Source organism: Miniopterus schreibersii, assembly GCF_964146895.1.
Source record: "Miniopterus schreibersii genome assembly, chromosome: 9".
NCBI classification, from domain to species: Eukaryota; Metazoa; Chordata; class Mammalia; order Chiroptera; family Miniopteridae; genus Miniopterus; species Miniopterus schreibersii.
In genome coordinates this window covers 25,734,734-25,758,941 of record NC_138118.1, presented here as the reverse complement: position 1 = coordinate 25,758,941, position 24,208 = coordinate 25,734,734, and the positions used below count along the sequence as shown (strand labels likewise).

General features: G+C 35.6%; 1 protein-coding gene across 1 annotated transcript in view; it reads left to right on the top strand.

Moving 5' to 3' along the window:
• Positions 1-24,208, top strand: part of CFTR (CF transmembrane conductance regulator) — a 226,552-nt gene that overhangs the window by 149,365 nt on the left and 52,979 nt on the right. Inside the window, exon 22 of the mRNA XM_081147741.1 lies at positions 12,216-12,467. Coding sequence (XP_081003867.1) covers positions 12,216-12,467 — 252 coding nt within the window. The remainder of the gene's footprint in view (positions 1-12,215; positions 12,468-24,208) is intronic.

Genomic DNA, 24,208 nt, shown 5'->3' with positions numbered 1-24,208 from the left:
TTCGGGGTGGAATATTCTGTAAATGTCAGTTAAATCCATCTGATCTAGTGTGTCATTAAGGTTCACTGTTTCCTTGTTGATTTTTTGTCTGGAAGACCTATCCTGTAAAGTCAGTGGGGTGTTAAAATCCCCTAGTATGACTGTATTGCTGTTGATCTCTCCCTTAGAGTCCTCCAGAAGTTTTTTTATAAATTTAGGTACTCTTATATTGGGTGTATATATGTTTATCAGGGTTTTATCCTCCTATTGGATTGATCCCTTTAGTATTATGTAATGACCTTTCTTGTCTCTTGTTTGGTCTTCATTTTGATGTCTTTTTGCTGGTATGAGTATTGTTACCCCAGCTTTTTTTCCATTTCCATTTGCATTGAAAATTTTTTTATCTCTTCACTCTCATCCTATGTGAGTCTTTTGTTCTGAGGTGGATCTCTGATAGACAGCATATATTTTGGTCATGTTTTCCTATCCAATCAGCCACCCTATATCTTTTTATTGGGACATTTAGTCCATTTACATTTAAGGTTATTGATAAATACTTATCTATTTCCATTTTATTCTTTATACCTATGTTTCTCTCTGTCAGACTCTATTTCTACTTCTAATTACAGCAGTTCCTTTAACATTTCCTGCAGTGCCGGTCTGGTTGTGATAAACTCCTTTAGCCTTTTTTGTCTGGGAAGCTCTTTGTTTCGCCATCTATCTTGAATGATAGCCTGCTAGATAAAGTAGTTTTGGTTTCAGATCTTTGTTTTTCATTACCTTGAATACTTCATGCCATTCCCTTCTGGCCTGTAGAGTGTCTGATGAGAAGTCAGCTGACAGCCTATGGGGGCTCCTTTGTAGGTAACAGATTGCTTTTCTCTTGCTGCCTTTAAGATTCTTTCTTTGTCTTGAATTCTTGGCATTTTAATTATGATGTGTCTGGGCATGGGCCTCTTTGGATTCTTCTTGCTTGAGAGCCTCTGTGCCTCCTGAACTTGTGTGACTTTTTCCTTGACCAGGTTAGGGAAGTTTTCTGCCATTATTTCTTCAGACTGGTTCTCTAACTCTTGCTTACTTTTGACCTCCTCTGGCACTCCTATAATGTGAATATTGTTATGTTTCATGTTGTCCCACAGCTCCCTTAGACTGTCCTCCTGTTTTTTAATTGTTTTTTTCTTTCTGGGTCTTTGATTGAGTGATTTTTTTTCTACCTTGTCTTCTAATTCACTGATCTGATCCTCAGCTTCCTCTAATCTGCTGTTTATTCTTTTTTATGTATTCTTTATTTCTGCTATGTCATTCTTAATTTCCTTCATAGTTTCCATATCTTTTTTCATACTATTGAGCACCCTTACAATCAGTATTCTGAACTCTATATTTGATAGATTGCTTATCTCCATTTCATTTAGCTCTTTTTCTGGAGAATTCTCTTGTTCTTTCATTTGTGGCTTGTGTTTTGGTCTCCCCATTTTGGCTGCCTTTTTGGGTTTATTTTTAAGTGTTAGGTAGATCTGCTAGGACTCTCAGTCTTTTTAGAGGGTCTCTGGTACAGGCCTATGTCAGACTCAGTTTGTGACTGGCCCTGAGTACCCTTTTTGGAGCTATCAACAACCCTCAGCTTGAGGTCTCCTCTGCTGGGGCTGGGTGCATTTGGACAGGACCAAAATGCACACCAAAGTCTGATTTTTCCAAGGCCCAGGTCCTGAAGCAGATCAGGCAAAGACTCAAAGCACTCTGAGTTATGCCTCTGCCTGAAGGCTGATTAATCTGATTCTCTTAATGAGCCTCAGGCTGTAGAAGCCCCACAGGGTGGGGTGGCTGGTTGTTTTCAGTCTCTTACCAAGCCTCAGGTGATAGAAATTCCTCTGGGTAAGGTGAGAGGCTTTCCGGTAGGTTGGGTCAATTGCTTCCACCACCAACCCCCCCCAAGCAAAAGCTGAAAATTTCTGCCTGAGAAAGATGGCCTCTGCAGTTTGGCCGAATCACTTGGCACAGGAATCCAGAGGGGTGCCCTCTGAACTTACTCTCCAGAGCCCACAACCCCAGATTTGCCCCACACAGCTCCAGTCCACTCTGTCCTCCCTTTTCTGGAGCCCAAGGTAAGTGGCTGCACAGGAAACTTTGTGTGTTGGTACCTGTAGTTCCAGCTTCCTCTCCCTGGAAAACAGAAACCTGCCTGCTTTCACAGTCAGATGTTATGTGGGTACTTTTCTGAGTTCTGGTGCTCTTGGCTGGGAAGCCCAGCATGGGATTTAGGCTCCAAAGTCCTCAGACCTTCAGCTGCTGCCTGTGGGAGCATAGCCAGCACTCTCACACGTCTGTACTTCCTACCAGTCTCTATGTGGTCTCCACTTTTCATCCTTGGTTATGAGGGCGCTCCCCCACTTGTCTTCAGTTGTGGTTGATTATTCTGGATTGTTTTTCTCTGTTTTAGTTGTAATTCCAGTTTGGTTCTGGGAGCGTGTCAGTGTAGCTTCAACTTAATCCGCCGTCATCTTGGATCTCTCGTGATACTTTCTTATTTTCTTGATGCTACTTCCACCTTGTTTTACAATTATCGTTCTGGTTCTACCTTACTCCTCTTTGCTGGCACCGGCTTGTTTACTTGTTTTTTTGTGGGTTTTTTTTGCAGATCTCTAAACCTCAGCTATATTTTAGCCCTTATATCTACTCTCTCTCTCTTGCTGCTTCTAATGCCATATTTCAAAAACCATCTCTTAATGGATCACACATTCATATCTATAGTTTACTAGCATGCTCTCTAAACATGCTTCCAACTACCAATTTGACACCCCCATGTGTTCATAAAACACAGTGACAGAATATCTCGTAGTAGACTTGACATTTTAGGCAATAAGTTCTTGTCCTGAAGCTCCTCAAAATACATGGGATATTAAGAGACTATTGAAGAGAAACAAGTGTCTATTTTATCTACTAATTTGTCTAGGTTTTTTTTACCAGGTTTGAAAAAAATCATCTGGACCTTGTCACTTTATGAACAATATACAGCAGGTTCTCAAATAACATTGTTTCATTCAATGTCATTTTGTTATAATTTGATAAGATGCTGTAGGAACTTAATTCTTCTGTATATTAATTAGCCTATAGTAAAATTGGTTTCATTATACATCTTTTCCCTTAAAGTCACTATTGACAATGTTAAGTGAGGACTTACTGCAGTAAAATAAATTGTGAAAAACCCCAGAAATTTAAAAATATTGTAAAATTATCAGAGCCTAGTTTAGTAATTCCCATTATAAACCTCCATGTTAAGGATTTTCAGTTATTCATTTATAACACATTGTTTTAAAAACTATTATTTCTAATTCACTCTTCATTTTAGCCTGAATTGTGTATATGTCTCTCTATTCATTTCAGTTGCATATTTCATACCATTCTGTAGATAGGATGAAAAGAGAAGTGTTAATTTGTTTTAACTCCATATGGCAAATATTATATTGATTTTTGTAAAATTATTATCTTAAATTTTTTGCATTCTTAATTAACAAAGCTGTGTGCTGATTTATTTCCTATGGATTCACAAGATACCTGCCACTTTTAGTGCCATAAAGCTCTCTTTCTCCTATTCTTAGCTACATAAGGATTATGTATCTTAAATAGGCAATGCATACCTAGATTTCTGCCTCCATGAATGAATGAAGGAATCAAAATAAATAAATAAGAGCTAAAGGGTACAAAAGTGATGTTTCAGACTTAACACTATCAAGACATTTAGTGACTGATAACTTTCCTATACTCATAGTCTCATTGTTTGTATGAGGCAGTTGACAGTTTGTGCCTTTTTAGGGCTATCTGTTATATAGTGAGCACAACTAAAAGATCTGAGCGTGTGACTTTTATCCTGCTTCTTTAATTCTCTTAATGATATCAGCAGATAAACCATCCTTGTTATTGTGTGTTCTTTATAACACAAGAGAAAGGAAATGATTAGCAGGGACTATTGTGTGTCTATAAGGCTCACAATCCAGTTAATGGAACTCCAGAAAGTTTTTGCAAGATTGATGCAATCTGAAAAGAGTTTTCTGTCAATAGAAACTCCTTCTGTTTCTCCTTTGTCCTTTTATTGCCCATGTTTATTTTGAGTTCCATTAAAAATCAAGTGACTGTGCAATGAATAAGAAACCTACTGTGAAGAGAATAGGGGAACCTGGCTTTTCTTCATTGCTCCTGATGGCTAATTCTCTTGTATTGAAAATAGCATCTCTGGTTGGTTGGAGCATTGTCCCATACACCAAAGCTTTGAGGGTTCTATTCCCCATCAGGGCACATACCTAAGTTGCTGGTTCCATCCCTGGTCTGGGCATGGGAGACAACCGATTGATGTTTCTCTCTCACACTGATGTCTCTCTCCCTCTCCCTCTCCCTCTCCCTCTCCCTCTCCCTCTCCCTCTCCCTCTCCCTCTCCCTCTCCCTCTCCCTCTCCCTCTCCCTCTCCCTCTCCCTCTCCCTCTCCCTCTCCCTCTCCCTCTCCCTCTCCCTCTCCCTCCCCTCCTTCCTTCCCTCACTCCCTCTCCCTAGCTTTCTCTAGAATCAATAAACACATCCTCTGGTGAGGATTAAAATAGAAAGAAAATAGTTTCTGCTATAAGAATCTGGAGGGAGGGTTCATTTATCGTGTGTGTGTGTGCCTTTTTAAAAAAAAATATTGATTTCAGAGACAGGAAAGGGGAGGAAGAGAGAGAGAGAGAGAGAGATAGAAACATCAATGATGAGAGTCATCATTAATCGGCTGCCTCTTGCATGCCCCCAACTGAAGATCGAGCCTGAAACCTGGTGTGTGCCTCTTTTTAATGGTCTCTTGATCATACCTTTGTTTTTTGGTTCTCATGAGCCATTATATTATATTTTCCTCTCATGACCTCTGTCCCAAGATTTCTTTCCATCTAACCATTCCCTTTTCATCCTGCAGAGTGGTTTTCTACTCTGCATTTCATTCTGGCCTTACCACCCAAAAGTTGAGAGCTTAGACAAGCCATTAACACCCTTGAAAGCTTCACTTTTCGTGTTTGTAAGATGAAACAGTTTGGTTAGGAATTTTCTAAGATTCTTGTCAGCTCTGATATTCTCTCTCTTCTAACATCTTTTCATATGAAATGTTTCAACTCTTGATTGGCATGTGTCAGGCATTATTCCAGTTGCTCACAGGAATCACACATATCTGCCACCCTCCCTGAGTGCTGTAGTCCAGTGATTAAGTTATTCACCACTGCCATTGTCAGAGATGATTAAAGAACTCCAAACCAGTTGATGTTCTCCGGTCCTGAATTAGTGGAAGTTTATGAGAACCCTAAGGGATTGCTGGAGTGCTAAGAAGTTTGTTGAGCTTTGTGTGTCACTTTAGCTTCCTGGGTTTAGATTTTCTCATTTATACCAAGAAGGAAGGGATTAGATCAGAGGTTCTCAACCTGGCAGCACGTGAGGAATTATAGATTACTCAGGTCCTCTAAGACCAATTAAGTCAGTTCTGTTGGTTGGGGCAGGGTGTCTGGGCATGATGTCTATATTTTTTGAAAGTGTTTCAGGTTATTCTAATGTGTATCTAGACTTGTGAATCACTAGATTAGATTATATAAGATTCATTTTAACTCTGATTTTTTGAGTCATGGCAGGAGATCACCAAACATATCCCTATAAAGGGTCAGATAGTAACTATTTTTAGCTCTGTGGGCTATATGGTCTCTATGTCAACTACTCAACTCTGCCTTTGTAGGGCAAAGCAAATATAAACAAATGGGTATGGCTGGATTTAGCTATTGAGCCACAATTCTGCTGACTTCTGGTTTATGGGATAGAATTTATGTTAGAATTGATGGGCCATCAGCAAATCATTTGTATCCTATATATCAGCCAGTGATATATATATATTCTCTACAAGACATAAGGGATGATGTTTAATTGCTTAATGACAGAGTTTGGGGAAGCCACAATATTTCAAAATTAAGATGCTTAAAGAAGCCTGTTATATTATTTATTGAAATAGTAAAAACCTTGACAAAATATTTTGATATGTCATTTTAGACTCTGCTTCTTGAGCTTTTCTTTGATATATTTTTAATGGATGCCACATACATCCAGTTGCATTCACCAAGCACTTGCTGATGTCTTGTCATGTGCTTTGGGAAAAAAAACACAAACAACAACCACAAGATAGAGTATAAGTAAGCTCCAATTTGAATAGTAAATTTAATGAGCGATGTTAGATTAAAGGGTAAATTTGAGCCTGCTGTTGCCTGTTTGGCACACTTAGTACCGTGATTACTAAAGCTCTTAATTATTGAAAATAGGCATCAGCATATTTTTATGTCTCCATGTTTACTTAGAACAAGTCTTTTGTCATTAGTTGTAATGGATTTTCTTTCTCTTATGTCAAGAACAGTATCTCTATAACTTCTTGCAGTCAGAAAAAGTCACACTGACTTGCCATGTGTTTTGTCACAGGTTAGAATATGTAAGTCATTTGTGTAGATAGCAAGTGATAATAATTTACTAAAGGTTAGAGTTTATAGTATACTACAAGTAACTCCCTTATGTTGTTAATGTTAATAATTTATAGCAATATGGTACTTGACTTTTAATGTGTTCTAGGAGCATAAGTGATAGATACAGAAAGATAGACCAGAGTTTCAATAATATGTTTTGAGCAGAGCCTATTTTCATGAGAGCCATTATCTCTTAAGTCTGAGTGCATGGTCTAAAGATTATGCCAATGACTCTAAAAGGACATTGTGTTTCAGGTGTGTGTTAGTGAGTGCTGAAAAGCGGTTAGTTTGGGTCTACCTGGAAGAAGCTATGATTTAAAATACTTTAATACTTCCTTTTATGTATTTCACATTCTGAAAACTTCGCTTGTAAAATGGGTGATGTTTTTCACATCATGTAAGTTTTCCACATGCTTCTCTTCACATTTACTTCTTGGCAATCTTCCTGTAACAACTAGTTATGAAATCTCTTTACAGTATTGCTAACTAGTTCTGAGGATTATAAAATAAATTTTCTATTGTCATGGCTTTTGGAATGCCTGGGTTTCTAAACAACCAAAAGGATAAAAGGAACTAGAATAATTTTGTGAGGGAGAGAAACGTGCCTTCATGACTTGTTCTGTAAAAGGTCGTTAAACCCTCTCTCCCCTCTTTATCAACAAAAAGTGAAAAGGAAAACCAGGAATTATTTTCTTTTTTCAGTTTAACATAGTCCTTATAAAGTAAGGTTGAGATGAGGCCATGGAGCTATCTTTTTGTTAAAGCTATCACATTCCCAAAAGACTGTTCTCCTGTGCTTAGATTAGTAACTTTAAATGTTATTATAAAGATAATGAGACTCAATTTTAAAGATTGACTCTCGATAATTTTTGGAGCATAGTAAATCTGAATAATGAAACCAAAAATTTTAAGCAAATAATTCTCAAGCAAAAATTCCACCTTGTTTTGGCTAAACTCCAATGTTATAGAAATCTGTACAGATTATGTCAAGTTTTTCTTCATGCATGATGAATAGGTTCAATGTCTCAGTACCTGAGTCTCATTTTGGCCTCATCATTAACTTCTCATAATCTAAATGCTCCCACCTAAACTGGGGATGGCTGCAATAAGACCCTGCTGTCAAGGGGCCAGGCAGAGCTGCCCTCATTCCTCCTCAGGCAACACTTTTTTATGCACAGGAAGCAGTATTTTAAGGTTGGGAGTATGCCAGTTGGCAGTCACTCTTGATAATTGCCAAATCTGAATTTCCATCTAGCTCAGTCTGGACAATGACACAGCCATTTTTACATGTCACCTGAAAATGTTTAGTAGACATTCTAAATTAGAGAAAGGATTAAGTTAGGCTTAAAAGCTCAATGAAAACAAATAAACAAGACTAGGAATAGCTTGGTGTGTTGCAACTTCTTTCTAATCCAAATAGCAATGTATATTTTCATACTGAGAAGCTCAGGGGTACAATTGCAGACTGGATTATCTACTAAACTTCTTACCACACTGCCATTCTCCCTACACAGACACTACTTTCTGCGTGTAAGGTAGAACAATGGATTCATTTATGATTAATAAAGATTTTTTAAGCTAAGTATTAGATGGGGAGAATACAAGGAATGCTTTGAATAATGTTACTGTCATAGGCACAGTGGGTTTAACATGAAGCCCCTGAAATGTGAGCTACAGGTCCTCTTACTTCGAAGGCCCTATACTTAATTACATATGCATAATTTTGATTCTTTTAAAAAGAAGAGCCCCTCAAATTACTTAAGTTTCAGGTTCCACAGAACCTGGATTTATCTCTAATCACAGCTATGAATCTTTGGCTATGAAATCAAGTGTTCAAAAAATATGTCTTTGTTTATACTACAGTCAAATATTTTTTCCATTTGAACATGTGTTCTACTGAGTGAAAGAAACAGTCTCAGAGATCTTGCCAGAAGTAAATCTAAGTTCTGAGTGGAGTTTTCAGAATGCCAAGCTGCTAGGGGGAAGGGACATCCAGCCCTAGGTTATCCTTTGTCATTCTCACTGTCTCTGAGGCATTGAGGTTCCTATCTGACTTAGAAGGGTACAGTCCAGTTGGATTGAATCTTTGTCCATGTCCTGATTGTGAGCTCTCCTTTGATGAGCTCTCTCTCAGCTTTTTCCATGTACCTGAGGCATGGAAGATCCCAAGGGACCAGAGGGTTGGAATTCTTTGGCTTCCCTTCAGCACCACTCTGGAAATACGGAGAAATCAGAAACACTGTCATCTGTGTCTAAACATGCCAAGCAACCATGTTCACTCCAATGCTCCCATGCCATGCCAGGCATTGGAAACTTCTCTAAGGCATCCCTGTTTCCTGTGTTTCACCTTGGAATTGAGACACAGGCCTCCTATTTTCTAAAACTCCCGAATCTACTTGAGGATGAAACCAGAGTTTGGCTGCAAGGCAGTACTTTTAGAGGAACTGGTGTCTCAGCCCTCTTGTTACCCTCATTCATGAGTCAGATTATAGAGTGAGGAAAGAAGCCATTTCTCTTCCATGAAATTTCATCTGTGTCTATCGTTTTTGCAAAAACACTGTGTTATGAGTTCTTCAGGCTTTGGTTTTTGAAGCTTAAAAGCCAATATTCATGTGGCTTTAAATTTTCAAACTATCAATTTCTGATGCAAAAAGTCAATTTTTGAAACTTGAAAACAGAAATTGATTTTCTGTGCTCTGATTCTGATGTGGCTTCTTCAAGAGACACTGGAAGTAGAATGTGCAAATTGGAGAGCCTGTGAGTTACAAGGCATTAGTTAGTAATTAATAATATTATCTGGCCACATTATCTATTCAGTAATGGCATTTCAGTGGTTGCAAAGCTGACCATAATGCAGGTGTCTGCCTTTGCCACCTTTTCTTCCCATGAGAAAATATGCTAACCCATGAATGAATGTTTGCTCATATGCTGTGGATGAGTGCCCATTGTTAAGACGAACTTGTTCTTTTTCCGGTCAGGGCAACCAGCTTTTGTTGTGGGTAACTATAATAGTCTGTCCTGGGAACACTTTAAGCACCTAGACTGTATGAAAGATGACAATTTGAAATTTCCAGTTTCTGAATTTGATAGATATGTTCCATTTGCCACATTAGACATGAGAAGTTCTGGATTTACTTTCAGAGGTGAGCCTCACTAATGGAAAAAGTAATTTGCTGTGCTCAAATACAAATCTTTACACAAAAAATTACAGACTACATTGAAGTGCTGACAAAATAGTGGTTTTGGATGTCATTTTCTAATAACACTGTACATAATTTTGAGTAGTTTAGATAGCAATACTTAAATGTTTTATTGATTGTTTGGAAGTATTAAAATGAAAGATTTCTGTTTTATGGTGTTTTCCTTGACATTCTAAAGCACTTAGCAAAGATAAATTTGGAATTCTTCATAGCACTGATATGCAGACATGTTAATAGCCTCAGCTATATTTTATAAAGTTAAGATACATTTCTGCATTTCTCTCAATTTCTCATTTTAAGAGAATGATGTTATTCTTATGCAGGATAAATACAATAAGATATTTGAAATGTATTTGAGCTATTTTTCCCACATTTTCATCTCAGTGGTTGTTACAATTCTAATTTATCTTCCAGACCTTAAATAGACTAGCAGTTTTCCATGAAAACTAATGAGAGTGAAATGCAAGAGTATATTTTAATTCAAAGTTAATAAAAAATACCTGAGTCAGGATTTAAGAACCCCTGAAAGTCACCCATAATTTGAAATTTTAAAATATTACATGAGGGAGCAATAGTGATTATATGCTTTTCACACCCCCTAGAATTATTTATGATGGATGTGGGCTTTGGATGCATTTCACTTCCATTAACAATGGATTTGACTTAAAAGGATTCTCTTCTAGCCCTGGCCAGTTTGGCTCAGTGGTTGGAGTATTGGCCTAAGGACTGAAGGGTCTCAGGTTTGATTCCAGTCAAGGGCAGCACATACCTCAGTTGCAGGCTTGATCCTTGGCCCTGGCCAGAGTGCATACAGGAAGCAACTAATTGATGTGTCTCTCTCACATCAACATTTCTCTCTCTCTCTCTCCCTTCCACTCTCTCTAAAAAGCAATGGAAAAAATATCGCCGGGTGAGAATTTAAAAATAATAAATAAATAAATAATAAATAAATAAAATAAATAAATAAATAAATAAGGATTCTCTTGAATCTTAAACAATTGTTGAAGGTAATTTCAAAATGAAGGAAACTGAAACACGGATTTACTAGATAAAATGAAAAACTTCACAAACAGCAGGCTCGATCAATGGCATGTAGAAACAGGCAGTACAATTAGATTTGCTAAGTGGGAGCTTTTAATGTTCCATTGAGGATCAGCATCTAAATTCCTCAGCTTCGCCTGGCCGAACGTGGCTCAGTGGTTGAGCATCGACCTAGGCTCCAGGCGATCGGGGTTCGATTCCCGGTTAAGGCACATGCCCCGGGTTGTGGGCTGCAGCCGATCAATGGCTCTCTCATCATTGATGTTTCTATCTCTCTCTCTCCCTCTCCTTTCCTCTCTCTGAAATCAATAAAGATATATTTAAAAAAATAAATAAAAATAAATAATAAATAAATAAATAAATAAATAAATAAATAAATTCCTCAGCTTCATCTACCAGTCATTCCATACTAAAGATAAGTAATTTTTCCCAGGTAATTTTGATGATGAAAAATAGCAGTAATAGAAGCAGTTGCCACAAATGCATTTCTTCCCGCCTATTTTTTTTTTTTTGGCAAAAATATCATTTCTAATACTCTACGCCTTAACTATAAATAAAATAATACGTTAACATTGTAAAGGAGAAGGACAAATTCTTGACTGAGTAAAGCCAGAGTCAACCGCTGCTTTTAAAGCAACAAAAGCAGTACATTTCTGCCAGTAAGCTATTAACAGCTGTAATAAGCTTAGTCACATTATTTTATATGTCACAGTATTTTAAAATTATATTCTAAATTCCAATAAACTATAATTGTTCAGAGTTTGAACTCTTTTATTTCTATGTACATTAAAGATCTACATTATTAAATGTTATATGAATAAGTTTATAAAGCAGATGCATATTTAATTTCAAATACAACTATTATACACAGTCATATTTTGCTCAGTAATGGAATTAATCTTTAAAATGATTAAAATATAATTATTTAACTACAGATGTGTGCCAATGACTTAAATTTGTTTGAAGAATATTGTGAAGTTATTCAGTATTTACTAAGCATCAAGAGTTCATTTACCACCTTTTTGGCATATAGAATTATAGAGAGCTATTAAGGCAATTCAAGAGAAAGGCAAGAATCTTCCATGGTAGTTTTGAGGTGTGGAACATTTTATTATAATATACCAGTTGTACAACATTGTGCAGTGCTGCTCATAGTAGAAAAAAAATTTTCTCCTTGACATTATCAATTCCCTTGAGTATAGCTTGGCTATTTATGTGTAACTTGCATAACTGAGAATTAAGTAATCAGAAAAATAAACAGGTCTATCCAAAGACCATTTATATAGGTCCTAGTTAAATCTCTTTGGTTAAGCTTCTAATTATATCCAATTATTTCCTGTGAGTTCATTGAAAAACCTTCTGACAAATAACCAAGTGATGACTAGCTAGTGTTACATCCTACAAGTTATTTTTTAGAAAACATCAAACTAATTATGACATTGCCTGCACCTCTAAAACAAACAAAAATAAAATATTGTTATTTTCATTTCAGATGCGATCTGTGAGCCGAGTCTTTAAGTTTATAGACATGCAAACAGAAGAAAGTAAATCTACCATGTCAAGCAAACCATCCACGGACGGCCAGCTCTCGAAAGTTATGATTATTGAGAATCAGCATTTGAAGAAAGATGACATCTGGCCCTCAGGGGGCCAAATGACCGTCAAAGACCTTACAGCAAAATATATAGACAGTGGGACTGCCATATTAGAGAACATTTCCTTCTCAATAAGTCCCGGCCAGAGGGTGAGATTTCAGCATTGCTTACTCTTTTTAGACCTGGATTCAGTAAGTGAATCTCAGTAGCCTAGAGTGATGTGTTCATAGAACACATTTGTAACACCATTATTGTAGACTAGGATCTATATTGAACATACATATTTCAAGTTATTATTATATGGAGTCATTTTTTTCATATGAAATTTAGTTTGCAGAGTCCTGAATATATATAATAGGTGAACTTAAATATGATCCTACTTGCAGAATATCTAATTGATTCTAAGTTACTAGCTAAAGAAGTCATTAGATAAACCAAGATTTATAATGTTTTAGGTTTTGTATCTTGAAACTATCTTTCATATTCTATAAGAGAAATATTTTGTTGTTGATTCCATCTAATGTCTTCTTAAATTTTACCTGATTTACATTGTCAAAGAAGTGGTACTTTTTTTTTTTTTAATGCTTTTTCCCGTTTGTTTATTTGGAGTTTTCATCAAGTTATGGATTAATTTTTCCCCAGTAATTTACTAAGCATATTTTATTTAATAAGCAACAATAACCAGGCATTATTTTGAAGCATACCTTATGGATCCCAGCACTGGGCTGAACACATAGAAAACACTCAAATATTTTGATTTTTGGAGAAAGAGATGGTCATTCTTTCTATATTTCATGTTCTATAAATGTGGTTTAATATTGTCTTCAAATCCCATATTCTGGGCCACTCCATAATTCTACACAGGCATATTATATTGTTTTGATTATCTTTTTTTAAAAAAAAAAATTGATAGAATACAAGAAAGCCAGGTCTTATGAAAACCAAATGTCTTTGTGGTTTAATTTCAGAGATTTTTAAACTATTGAGATAATGGTCAGGAAAGTTTATTAGGCCACCATCACTATCACTAATAGGAGGAGACTGTTATCACTTGCTTTTGTCCATAGGTCTAGGAATATTTGATAATTTAATGCACTGGATAAAGTTCAGTTAAAAAAAAGTGCAGAATGAGCAAAAAGCCCCTGCATACCATGCTAAATGGCTTAAAATGGCACACTGGAAATTTCAACTCACCTTTTTAATCTTATAGTTAGGATAAATAAATTCACATGCTACTAAAATTAGCTTTATATTATACTTTATATTATAAATAATTAGGTTTTGTGTGTGTTTTTTTGATAGAAAACAATTTTTTTTTAAATATCTTTATTGATTTCAGAGAGAGGAAAGGAGAGGGAGAGAGAGAGATAGAATGATGAGAGAGTCATTGATCGGCTGCAGCCGGCAACCCAGGCATGTGCCCTGACCGGGAATCGAACCCTGATCACCTGGATCCTAGGTCGATGCTTAACCGCTGAGCCACACCCAGCCGGGCGATAGAAAATAACTTTAAGTGGAGATAGATGGAAATACTTTAGCTTTTTAGGTTGAATCTACCCCTGGTATTAGAATGAGATTGTTTATGGGTATTTCTTTTATATCAAAGGCCTCATGAAATCTCTGAGATTTTTGACACTGTTGCTTCATTACTGAACTTGGAGAAATGTTAAAGTTATGCTTTGGAACTGTGTAAAATTAATTATTCACCTTTGCTTCTCCCTTGCATTGAGAAAAACGTAATTATTTACTTTCTTTTGCTTTATACATCAGAGAATGCAATCAGCAGCTCAGTGTCCTTGGAGTCACCAGGATGGATGCTTAAAGTGCTATTACCAAATTTTATTATTTAAACAATAGCAACAAATAGTTTGATATAAACCAGGGTGAAAAGCTGTGGTAAATGAGTCGATTTCCTTCCTCCTGACCCCCTCCCATCCCTTGGCTTTACCAGTGCTCACTTGTCCACTCAATTAAATTCAACCAAGTTCTAGTAGAGTGACAGAATTTTCAGAGTCCTCATTTCTGTGCACAGTTTCCCTGATGTAAGAGTAGTAGTCAGAGATGCTGTAAAATGAGGAAGAAACAATATGCTCAGACATTTCATTTTCCCTGAACCTGAATATAGCAATCAGGCCATATGTGTTCCATAAGTATTATTTGCATGGTGTTGTCTACGTGTGAGGGAATTAAAAAGTTCTCACATGAAGCTATGGATCTTGCCATCCAAAGGGAGAAACTAATGTTTATTGGGTGCTTATCATGCCCTAATCACTGTTTAAAGATCTTTATTTGCTATCACATTTGATCTTATTATAACTCAAAAGGTAGATATTGTTACCCTTTTTGTGCACAATGGAAGAAACTGAAGTTCAATTAAGTGACTGAGGTAGCAGGGATCTTAAATCCAGGTCTATCTGGCTTGAAAGTTTTTGTTTTGTTTTTAACACAAGTTGCCACTGCTTCTCTTAAAAGAAGAAAAAGAAGGAGTAGAATAAGGAGATGGGGATAGGGGAGAAAGAGAGAGAGGAAGAGAGAGAGAAAAAGAGAGAGAGGGAGAACAAATTTGTCCTGAGAGAGAGAGAGAATGAATTTGTCCCAAAAGATGACAATCTAAAAGAAGTATGAGGTCCAGTAAGGACTGAGGCAGATTTATTGTGAAACTAACAAAGCTTAAGTTGTAAGTGTCAGAGAACTTCACTTGCCTGAGCCCCTTCCAAGGCCCCATGCCTAATTTTGCATTTATAATCTTTATTCTTAAAGAAAATTCCCCCTCCAAATTACATAAGCTTTAGGCTCCCAAAAGACCTTTGTTATATCCTTGAGTAATGAGTAAAATGCTAAGATAATACAGAGGAGGAAGCAGTTAGCATCAGTTGGCTGGTAGTTGGCCTATTCAGGAAAATTTTCCACAGAAGTGGCATTAGAATGAGACAGGCTTGATTTGTGTATTTTAACAAGCAGAGGTGGGTGAAGAAGAGTACTATAAGCAGAGAGAATATCACAAGACATGAAGGATGACAGAAAACAATTACTATTTCAGTCAGGTGTGGGGATGCATAAAGGATGAGATGGGAAACCAGATTGGAGCAAGATGATGGAGGTTATGAATCTTGAGCACCAAAGCAATGAAGGAGTTTGATGACTCAGAAAATCCTAATCCGTTTTCCTACTAGGTGGTCTTTTATCATCGTCAAGAGTAGTGGTTCTCAAAGTGTGGTGCCTGTACCGACTCTGCATCACTTGAGAACTTGTGAGAAATGCATATTATTGAGCTGCACCCAGCCCTACTGAATAAAAAACTCTGGGGGTGGGGACTGTGGTCTTGCTCTGTCACACCTTCCAGGTAGTGCTGGTGCATGCCTGTCCAAGGGTGAGAACCCTTATTTAAAAGAGTCATTTGGTATAGAGGAGTGAGTATAGAAGTTCAACTGCGAAAGGTTATCAAAGGGGTGAGTACTGAAGTGAGAAGCTATGTAGAGCACCAGTGTTGGTGGTGGAAAAGAGAAAGTAAGAACACCTGTCTAAGAGGATGGCTACATGGAGGGATTTGCCTTTGCACTGTAGAGAAGCATGTTTTGGTTGAAGACAGGAGGAAAGAAGATAAGTGAAGTTAAAGAGAAGTGAAGTTAAAAAGAACCATTTAGCAAAGAGTCGGAAACTGTAAGTGTTCATGTTATACAGCCTTAGTCTTTTAAGTCAATGACAAGCCAAAGTCATGGAAGTTGACTAGTGTCAGTTCTTTGACTTTGTTCTGATCCTTCAATGTTGTGTTGACTATTCAGGGTCTTCTGCATCTCTATATAAATTTTAGAATCAGTTTATTAGATCCACAAAATAACTTTCTGGGATTTTGATTGGGATGGCATTAACTCTATAAAGTTGGGAAGATCGTGCATTTTGATAATATTGAGTCTCCCTATCAGTGAACATGGAATATCACTCCATTTATTTAATTTTTCTTTGATTTCATTCATCAGAGTTTTGTAGTTTTCCTCATCTAGATCTTGTGTATATTTTCTTAGATTTATACCTCAGTATTTCATTTGGGAGTATGCTAATATAAATGGTAATGTGTTTTTAATTTCAAATTCCACTCATTCATTGCTTGTATATAGAAAGCAACTGACTTTTGTATATTAATTTTGTGTCCTGCAAATTTGCCATTATCACTAATTTCCAGGAGTTTTATGATTATCCTTCAGGGTTTTACATAAATGATAATGTCATGTGAATAAAGATTCCTATAGTTTTTCCTTCCCAATTTATATGCCTTTCATTTCCTTTTCTTATCGTATTTCATTATCTAGGACTTTCTGTATAATGTTGAAAAGGAGTGATGAAAGAGGAAAGCCTTGCTCTATTCCTGATGTTAGCAAGAAAACTTTGACTTTCTCAGCCTTACCTATGTTAGTTATGGGGATTTTATAGATGTCTTTATCAAGTTGAGGAAGTTCCTTTTTAATTCTAGTTTACTGAGAGTTTTTATCAGGAATTGGCTTTGGATTCTGTCAAATAAATTTTTGCATCTATTGATATGATCATGTGATTTTATCTGTCCCATTGATGTGATGAATTAAATTAATTGACTTTCAAGTTTTGAATCAACCTTACATATCTGAGATAAATCCCACTTGGTCATGGTATATAATCCTCTTTAAACATTGTTGGATTTGATTTGCTAATATATTGTTGAAGATTTTTAGATCTATGTTTATGAGAAATATTGGTCTATAATGTCTGACTAGTTTTGGTATTATGTTAATGCTGGCCTCATAGAATGAGTTAGTTAGGAAGAATTCCCTCTGCTTCTATCTTCTGGAAGAGATTATAGCAAATTGGTAGAAACTCTACTTTAACTGCTTGGTAGAATTCACCAGTGAATCTATCTGGACCTACTGATTTCTGAATTGGAGGAATATTAATTATTGATTCAATTTATTTAAAAGATATATGCCTATACAGATTGTCTCTTTCTTCTTGTGTGAGTTTGGCAGATTGTGTTTTTCAAGGAATTGGTCCATTTCATCTAGATTATCAAAATAGTGGGCATAAAGTTGTTCATAATATTCCTTTGTTATTCTTTTAACCATGAGATATATAATTATGTTCCCTCTTTTATTTTTTATATTAGTAATTTGTGGCAATCTTTCTTGTTTTCTTAGTCAACCTGACTAGAAACTTCTCTCATTTTTATTGATTTTTATCAATGCATCAACTTTTGTTTTTATTGATTTTTCTCTAATGATTTCATGTTTTCAATTAAATTTGTTGATTCTGCTCTAATTTTTATTATTTTTCTTCCCCCTTTAGATTTCATTTGCTCACCATTTTCTAGTTCTCTGAGACAGATTAGATTGTTTATTTTAGATACTTCTTTTTTTCTAATGTATACATTTAATGCTATAAATTTCCCTCTGTACTGTTTTTGCTGCATGCCACAAATTTTGAAAAATTATATTTTAGTTTTTATTTGTTTGAAATATTAAAAATTTTTCTTGAGTTTTCCTCTTTGACCCATGTGTTGTTTAATCTCCAAATATTTGGAGGATATTCCAGCTATCTTTTTGTTATTATTTTCTAGTTTAAAATCTTTTGTGGTCTGAGAGCAGACATTGTAAGATTTCTACTCTTAACTGGTTAAGGTATGTTTTATGGCCCATAATGTGATCTATTTTGGTGATTGTTCCATGTGAGATTGAGAATAATGTGTACTTTGCTGCTGTTGGAAGAAGTAGTGTATACATGTCATTTATATTCAGTTGATTGATGATTCTGTTGAGTTCAACTATGTCCTTACTGATGTTCTGACTTTTGTATCTGTCCACTTTTGATAAAGGAGTATTGATGTCTCTAACTGTAATAGTGGATTCATCTATTCCTCTTTGCAGTTCTATCAGTTTTTGCCTCATGTATTTTGACACTGTGTTGTTAGGCACATACACATTAAGGAATATTATGCCTACTTGGCGTATTGAGCCCTTTTTTATTATGTAGTAACCCTCTTTATCTCTGATTATTTCTCTTGCTCTGATGTCTGCTCTGTGTGAAATTAACTTAGCTGCTTCAGCTTTCTTTGATTAGTGTTAGCACGATATATCTTTCTCCATCCCATACTTTTAATCTATATGTACTTTTCTCACTTTTGTGGCATTAATATAGCTTTTTATGATTCTATTTTCTCTCCTTATATCAGTTATATTTACTTAAAAAAATTTTGTTTCACCTAGAATTTGCAATATACATTCACAACTAATTTATATCATCTTTAAAGAACACTATAGTACTTCACAGTTAGTGCAAGTATGTTATTATAACAAAATATATCCAATTCCCCCCTCTTGTCCTTTGTAATGTTGCTGTCATTAATTACACTTATACAGAAGCATATATATAAACATACATAATTGAATACATTGTTACTATTATTTAAACACACTGTTATCTCTTAGATCAATTTAGATCAATTAAGAATAATAAGAATAATTTTTAAATTTTACCTTCAGTTAATTATTCTCTGATGCTTTTCATTTCTTTATGTAGATGTGAGTTTCTGACATATACTTTTCTTTCTCTCTAAAGAACTTTTTGAAACATTTTTTGCAAAGCTAGTATACTGGCATCAAACTCCCTCATATTTGTTTGAGAAAGTTTTTATTTCTTTACTTTTAAAGGATAATTTCACAAGTTACAGAATTCTAGTCTGGTGGTTTTGATCTCTCAACACTAAATATTTCACTCCACTCTCATTTTGCTTTCATGTTTTCTGAAGAGTGGTTGGATTTAATTCTTATCTTTATTCCTCTATAAGTAAGGTATTTTTCCCCCTGGCGTCTTTCAAGATTTTTCCCTTCTCTTCAATTTTCTGTAGTTTAAATGTGATATGCCTACATGTAGGTTTTTGCTGGTGGTCTCTGAGCTTCTTGGACTGGTGGTTTAGTTTTTGACGTTAATTTGAGGAAGTTCTCAGTTATTATTTCTTCAAACATTTTTTTCATGTCTTGCTCTATTTCTTCTCCTTCTGGTATTCCTATTGCAGGTATCTTATACCCTTTGTGTTATCCCATAGTTCTTAGATATCTGTTTATTTGGTTTGGTTTAATTTTTTCCCCAGTCTTTTTTCTCTTTGCTTTTTAGTTTGGAGGTTTCTTCAAGCTCAGAGATTCTTTTCTCAGCTATGTTCCATCTACTTATGAACCCATTAAAGACATTCTTCATTACTATGAAGATTGGTTTGTCTTAAATTTCTTGCATTTATTTTTCATTCTTTATTATAATTTCCATCTTTCTGCTTATATTAGCCTCCTGTTCTTATGTTTTACATTAGATCCCTTAGCATATTATTCATAGTTGTTTTAAATTCTTAGGCTGATAATTCCAGCATTTCTGGCATATCTGAAGCTTACTCAGTCTCTTCCAACTGTATTTTTTGCTTTGAGAATGCATTATAAATTTTTGTTGAAAGGTGGACACAATGTACTGGATAAAGCAACTCTGATAATTGTCTTTAGTGGCATAAGGTTTGGGGGATAGTAACAGGATGGCTAGTGTGGGCAAGAGTTGAGTGTTTTCCTTCCTTAAATCAGTTAGAGTCTAATAAAACCCTCAGTAGGTTAAGCTCTGATAAAATAGGCTCTTGAGGGAGTCCTTCCTTGTTAAGAAGAACAAAATGCTCTGGAATATTGCAAAATTGTTGCTTTTCCCCACCCTTTGCTGGATACATGAGGCAATTTTTCTGTGTTCTTCATTGAGAAATGGTGAACTGGGTTGGGCTCCTGGAAGTAATACTCACAAAAGTGTTGCCACCCACCCCTCACCCCCCACTATAAATTGTCTCCTTGTAGTTTTTTACTCTTTAGATTTGTCCACATTGAACCTCCAACAATTTGTCAGTTACAGTTTAGGATTTCCTTCCCTGCTTCTGATTTCTGTAGAGGTTTCTAGTCATGGGTTTCTGCTCCAAGAACTTGTGATTCTCTGTATCCACCAGTTTGTCTCTTCATTTTGGTGGTAGTGGTCTGCCCCGTCATTCTCTGACAGATCTAAGAAGCATTTTGATTTTTCAGTTTACTCAGCTTTTACTGGTTATGATGAGGTGATGACATCCAAGTTTGCCAGACCAAAAACTGAAAGTCTTGTTTTTAATCTTTTTACCCTTTTGACAAGCTTACTATATGTTAAATGAGTGAATCAATGAATGACTTATTCATACTTCTAGGTCATATTATTGATTAGAGTAGGAATTGATTCTCAAAATGTTATTCTGAGCAGCTCTCTTAAGAATGTCATTTCTACTGCCTTGCCCTTAAAACCTATAGTAACATTTTTCAAACTATAACAAGATACCTCAACATACTTCTTGCATGCAGGATTAAGGAGATTTAAATTTAGTTACTATTTTGATTATCCAGAAATCCTGCAAGCTCAATTGTAGTAAGATTCATCTTCTTGAAAACATTTTTTGAAAAGAACTTACATGAGCATTTCTTGTTTAATTTTAATGGATTTCAGTGTTCTTGGTTATATGGTATTTCTGTGTGTTTTTTTTCAGACTGCTATAACAATCTATCATAGGCTAGGTGGCTTATAAACAACAGAAATGTATTTCTCACAATTCTGGAAACTGGGAAGTCTAATGTCATGGTACCAGCAGATTTTATGTGTGATGAGAACCCATTTCTTCACAGAGGTCTACCTTCTCACTATAATCTCACATAGAAATAGCTGAGGACTTCTCTGGGAACTCTTAATAAGGACAACAGACTCATTTATAAGGGCTCCACTCTCAGGACCTAAACACCTCTCAAAGGTCTGACCTCCTAATTCTATCACATTGAGGATTAGAATTTCAACATATCAATTTGGGGGGAGACTCAAACATTCAGCCCTTACCATGGTGAAAAGATGAAAAAAAATCAACATTTTCTTCATAAAAATTATTTAGTCTTCATATTAAAAGAATATGTCCATAGCAATTACTTTAGGGAAAAGATATCCTATTAATTTCTTTGCTCTTAATTTAGGCATCTGGTTCAAAGAAACAGCATGTTAAATTTTACTTTATTTAAAAAAATTTTTTTATTGAGATCATTAGGGTGACATTGGTTCACAAAAATCATACAGGTTTCAAGTATACAACTCAACAAAACATCTGCACACTGCATCATGCACCTATCACCAAAAACAAAGTCCCTTACTGTCCCCATTTTCCTTTCCTTTTTCCACCTCTGCCTACCACCCACCCCCTCTTTCTATCTATCACCACCCTGTTGCCTGTGCCTATATGATACACACACACACACACACACACACACACGTGGGTTTTCCCCCTTAATCCCATTATCTTCTTTCACCCAGTCCCCCAGCCCCATCCCTTCTTACAGCTGTCAGTCTGTTCCATGTATCCATGCCTCTGTTTCTATTTTGTTCATTTATTTTGTTCGTTTGATTCCACATATGAGATCATATGGTATTTGTCTTTCTCTGATTGCCTTATTTTGCTTAGCATAATAAGTCCATCCATGCTGTCACAAAGGCAAGATTTCCATATGTATATGTTTTACAGCCAAGTAGTAATTTGATTGTGTGAATATACCACAACTTTTTAATCCAGTCATCTACTGATGGGCACTTGGGCTGTTTCCAGATCTTGGATATTATAAATAACACTTCAGTGAACATAGGGGTATATTCATTCTTTCAAATTAGTGTTTTGGGTTTCTGCAGATATATTTCCAAAAGTGGGATTGTGGGTCATAAGGCAGTTCTATTTTTCATTTTTTGAGGAAATTCCATACTGTTTTCCACAGTGGCTGCACCAGTCTGCATTCTAATCAATAGTGCACAAGGGTTCTCTTTTCTCCACTTCCTTGCCAGCATCAATAAATCGTGATTTATTGATGACAGTCATTGTGACAAGTGTGAGGTGATATCTCATTGTGGTTTTAATTTGCATCTTTCTGATGATTAGTGATGCTGAGCATTTTTTCATATGTCTGTTGGCCATCTGTATGTCCACTTTAGAAAATTGTCTATTCAGGTTCTTTCCCCATTTCTTTAATTGGGTTGTTGGTCTTCTTGGTGTTCAGTAGTATAAGGTCATATATTTTGGAAATTAACCCCTTACCAGATGTATCATTGGCTAATATGTTTTCCCATTCGGTGGGTTCTCTTTTCATTTTGTTGATGGTATTCTTTGCTGTGCAAAAACTTATTAGTTGAATGTAGTCCCATTTGTTTACTTTTTCTCTTGTTTCTTTTGCCTGAAGATATTTATCTGCAAAAAAGGTTGCTACGAGAAATGTCTGAAATTTTATTGCATATGTTTTCTTTGAGAATTTTTCTGATTTTGAAACTTACATTTAAGTATTTAATTCATTTTGAGTTTATTCTGGTGTGCAGTGTAAGTTGGTGGTAGTGTAAGTCTAATTTAATTTTTTTGCATGTATCTGTCGAATTTTCCCAACGCCACTCATTGAAGAGACTGCCCTTACCTCATTGTATGTTCTTGCTTCCTTTGTCAAATATTAATAAAGGCTTGGGTTTATTTCTGTGGACTCTATTCTGTTCTATTGTTCATATGCCTATTCTTGTGCCAGTACCAGGCTTTTTGGGTTACTATACCTCGTAATATAGTTTGATATTAGGTAGTATGATACCTATAACCTTGTTTTTCTTTCTCAAGATTTCTCACATTGCTGAGGCTATTCAAGGTCTTCTTTGGTTCCATATAAATACTTGGAATATTTGTTTCTAGTTCTGTGAGATGTGCTATTGGTATTTTAATAGGAATTGCATGGACTCTGTAGATTGCTTTGGGTAGTATGGACATTTTAATGATGTTAATTCATTTCTACCCATGAACATGGTATATGCTTCCATTTATTTGTATCTTCAGTCATAATTTTCAGAGTACAGGTCTTTTACCTCATTGGTTAAGTTTATTCCTAGGTATCTTATTTTTGTTGTTGTTGCAGTGGTAAATGGGATTGTCTTCTTAATTTCTTTTTCTGATAGGTGTATAAAAATGCAACCAATTTCAGAATATTAATTTTGTATGCTGATACTTTGCTGAATTTATTTATTAGATCTAATATTTTTTTGGTGGAGTCTTTTAGAGTTTTCTACATACAATAATATTATGTTGTCTGCAAATAATGACAGTTTTACTTCTTCCTTTCCAATTTGGATGCCTTTCATTTCTTCTTCTTGTCTGATTGCCGTGGCTAGTGCCTCTAGACTGTTGAATAATAGTGGTGAAAGTGGGTGTCCCTGTCTTGTTCCTGATCTTAAAGTAAATGCTTTTAGTTTTTGTTCATTGAATATGATGTTGGCTCTGGGTTTTGTCACATATAGCCTTTATTATGTTGAGGTATGATCCCTCTATTCCCACTTTACTTAGGGTTTTTATCATAAATGGGTCCGGATTTTATCACATACTTTTCCTGTACCTATTAATATGATCATGTGATTTTAATCCTTCATTTTGTTTATGAGATGTATCATATTTATTTATTTGCAAATATTGTACCAACCTTGCATCCCCAGAATAAATCCCACTTGATCATTCTGTATGATCCTTTAATGTATTGCTGGATCCAGCTTGTTAATATTTTATTGTGAATTTTAGTATCTATGTTCATCAGGAATATTGGCCTACAATTTTCTTTCCTTATAGTGTCTTTATCTGATTTTGGAGTTAGGATAATTCTGGCTTCATAGAAAGAGCTTGAGAGCCTTCCCTCCTGTTGGATTTTTTGGTATAGTTTGAGAAGGATCTTGGCTACTGTAAATAATGCTGCAATGAACATAGGAGTACATACATTCTTTCAAAGTAGTGTTTCAGGTTTCTTCATATATATTACCAGAAGTGGTATTGCTGGGTCAAAAGGCA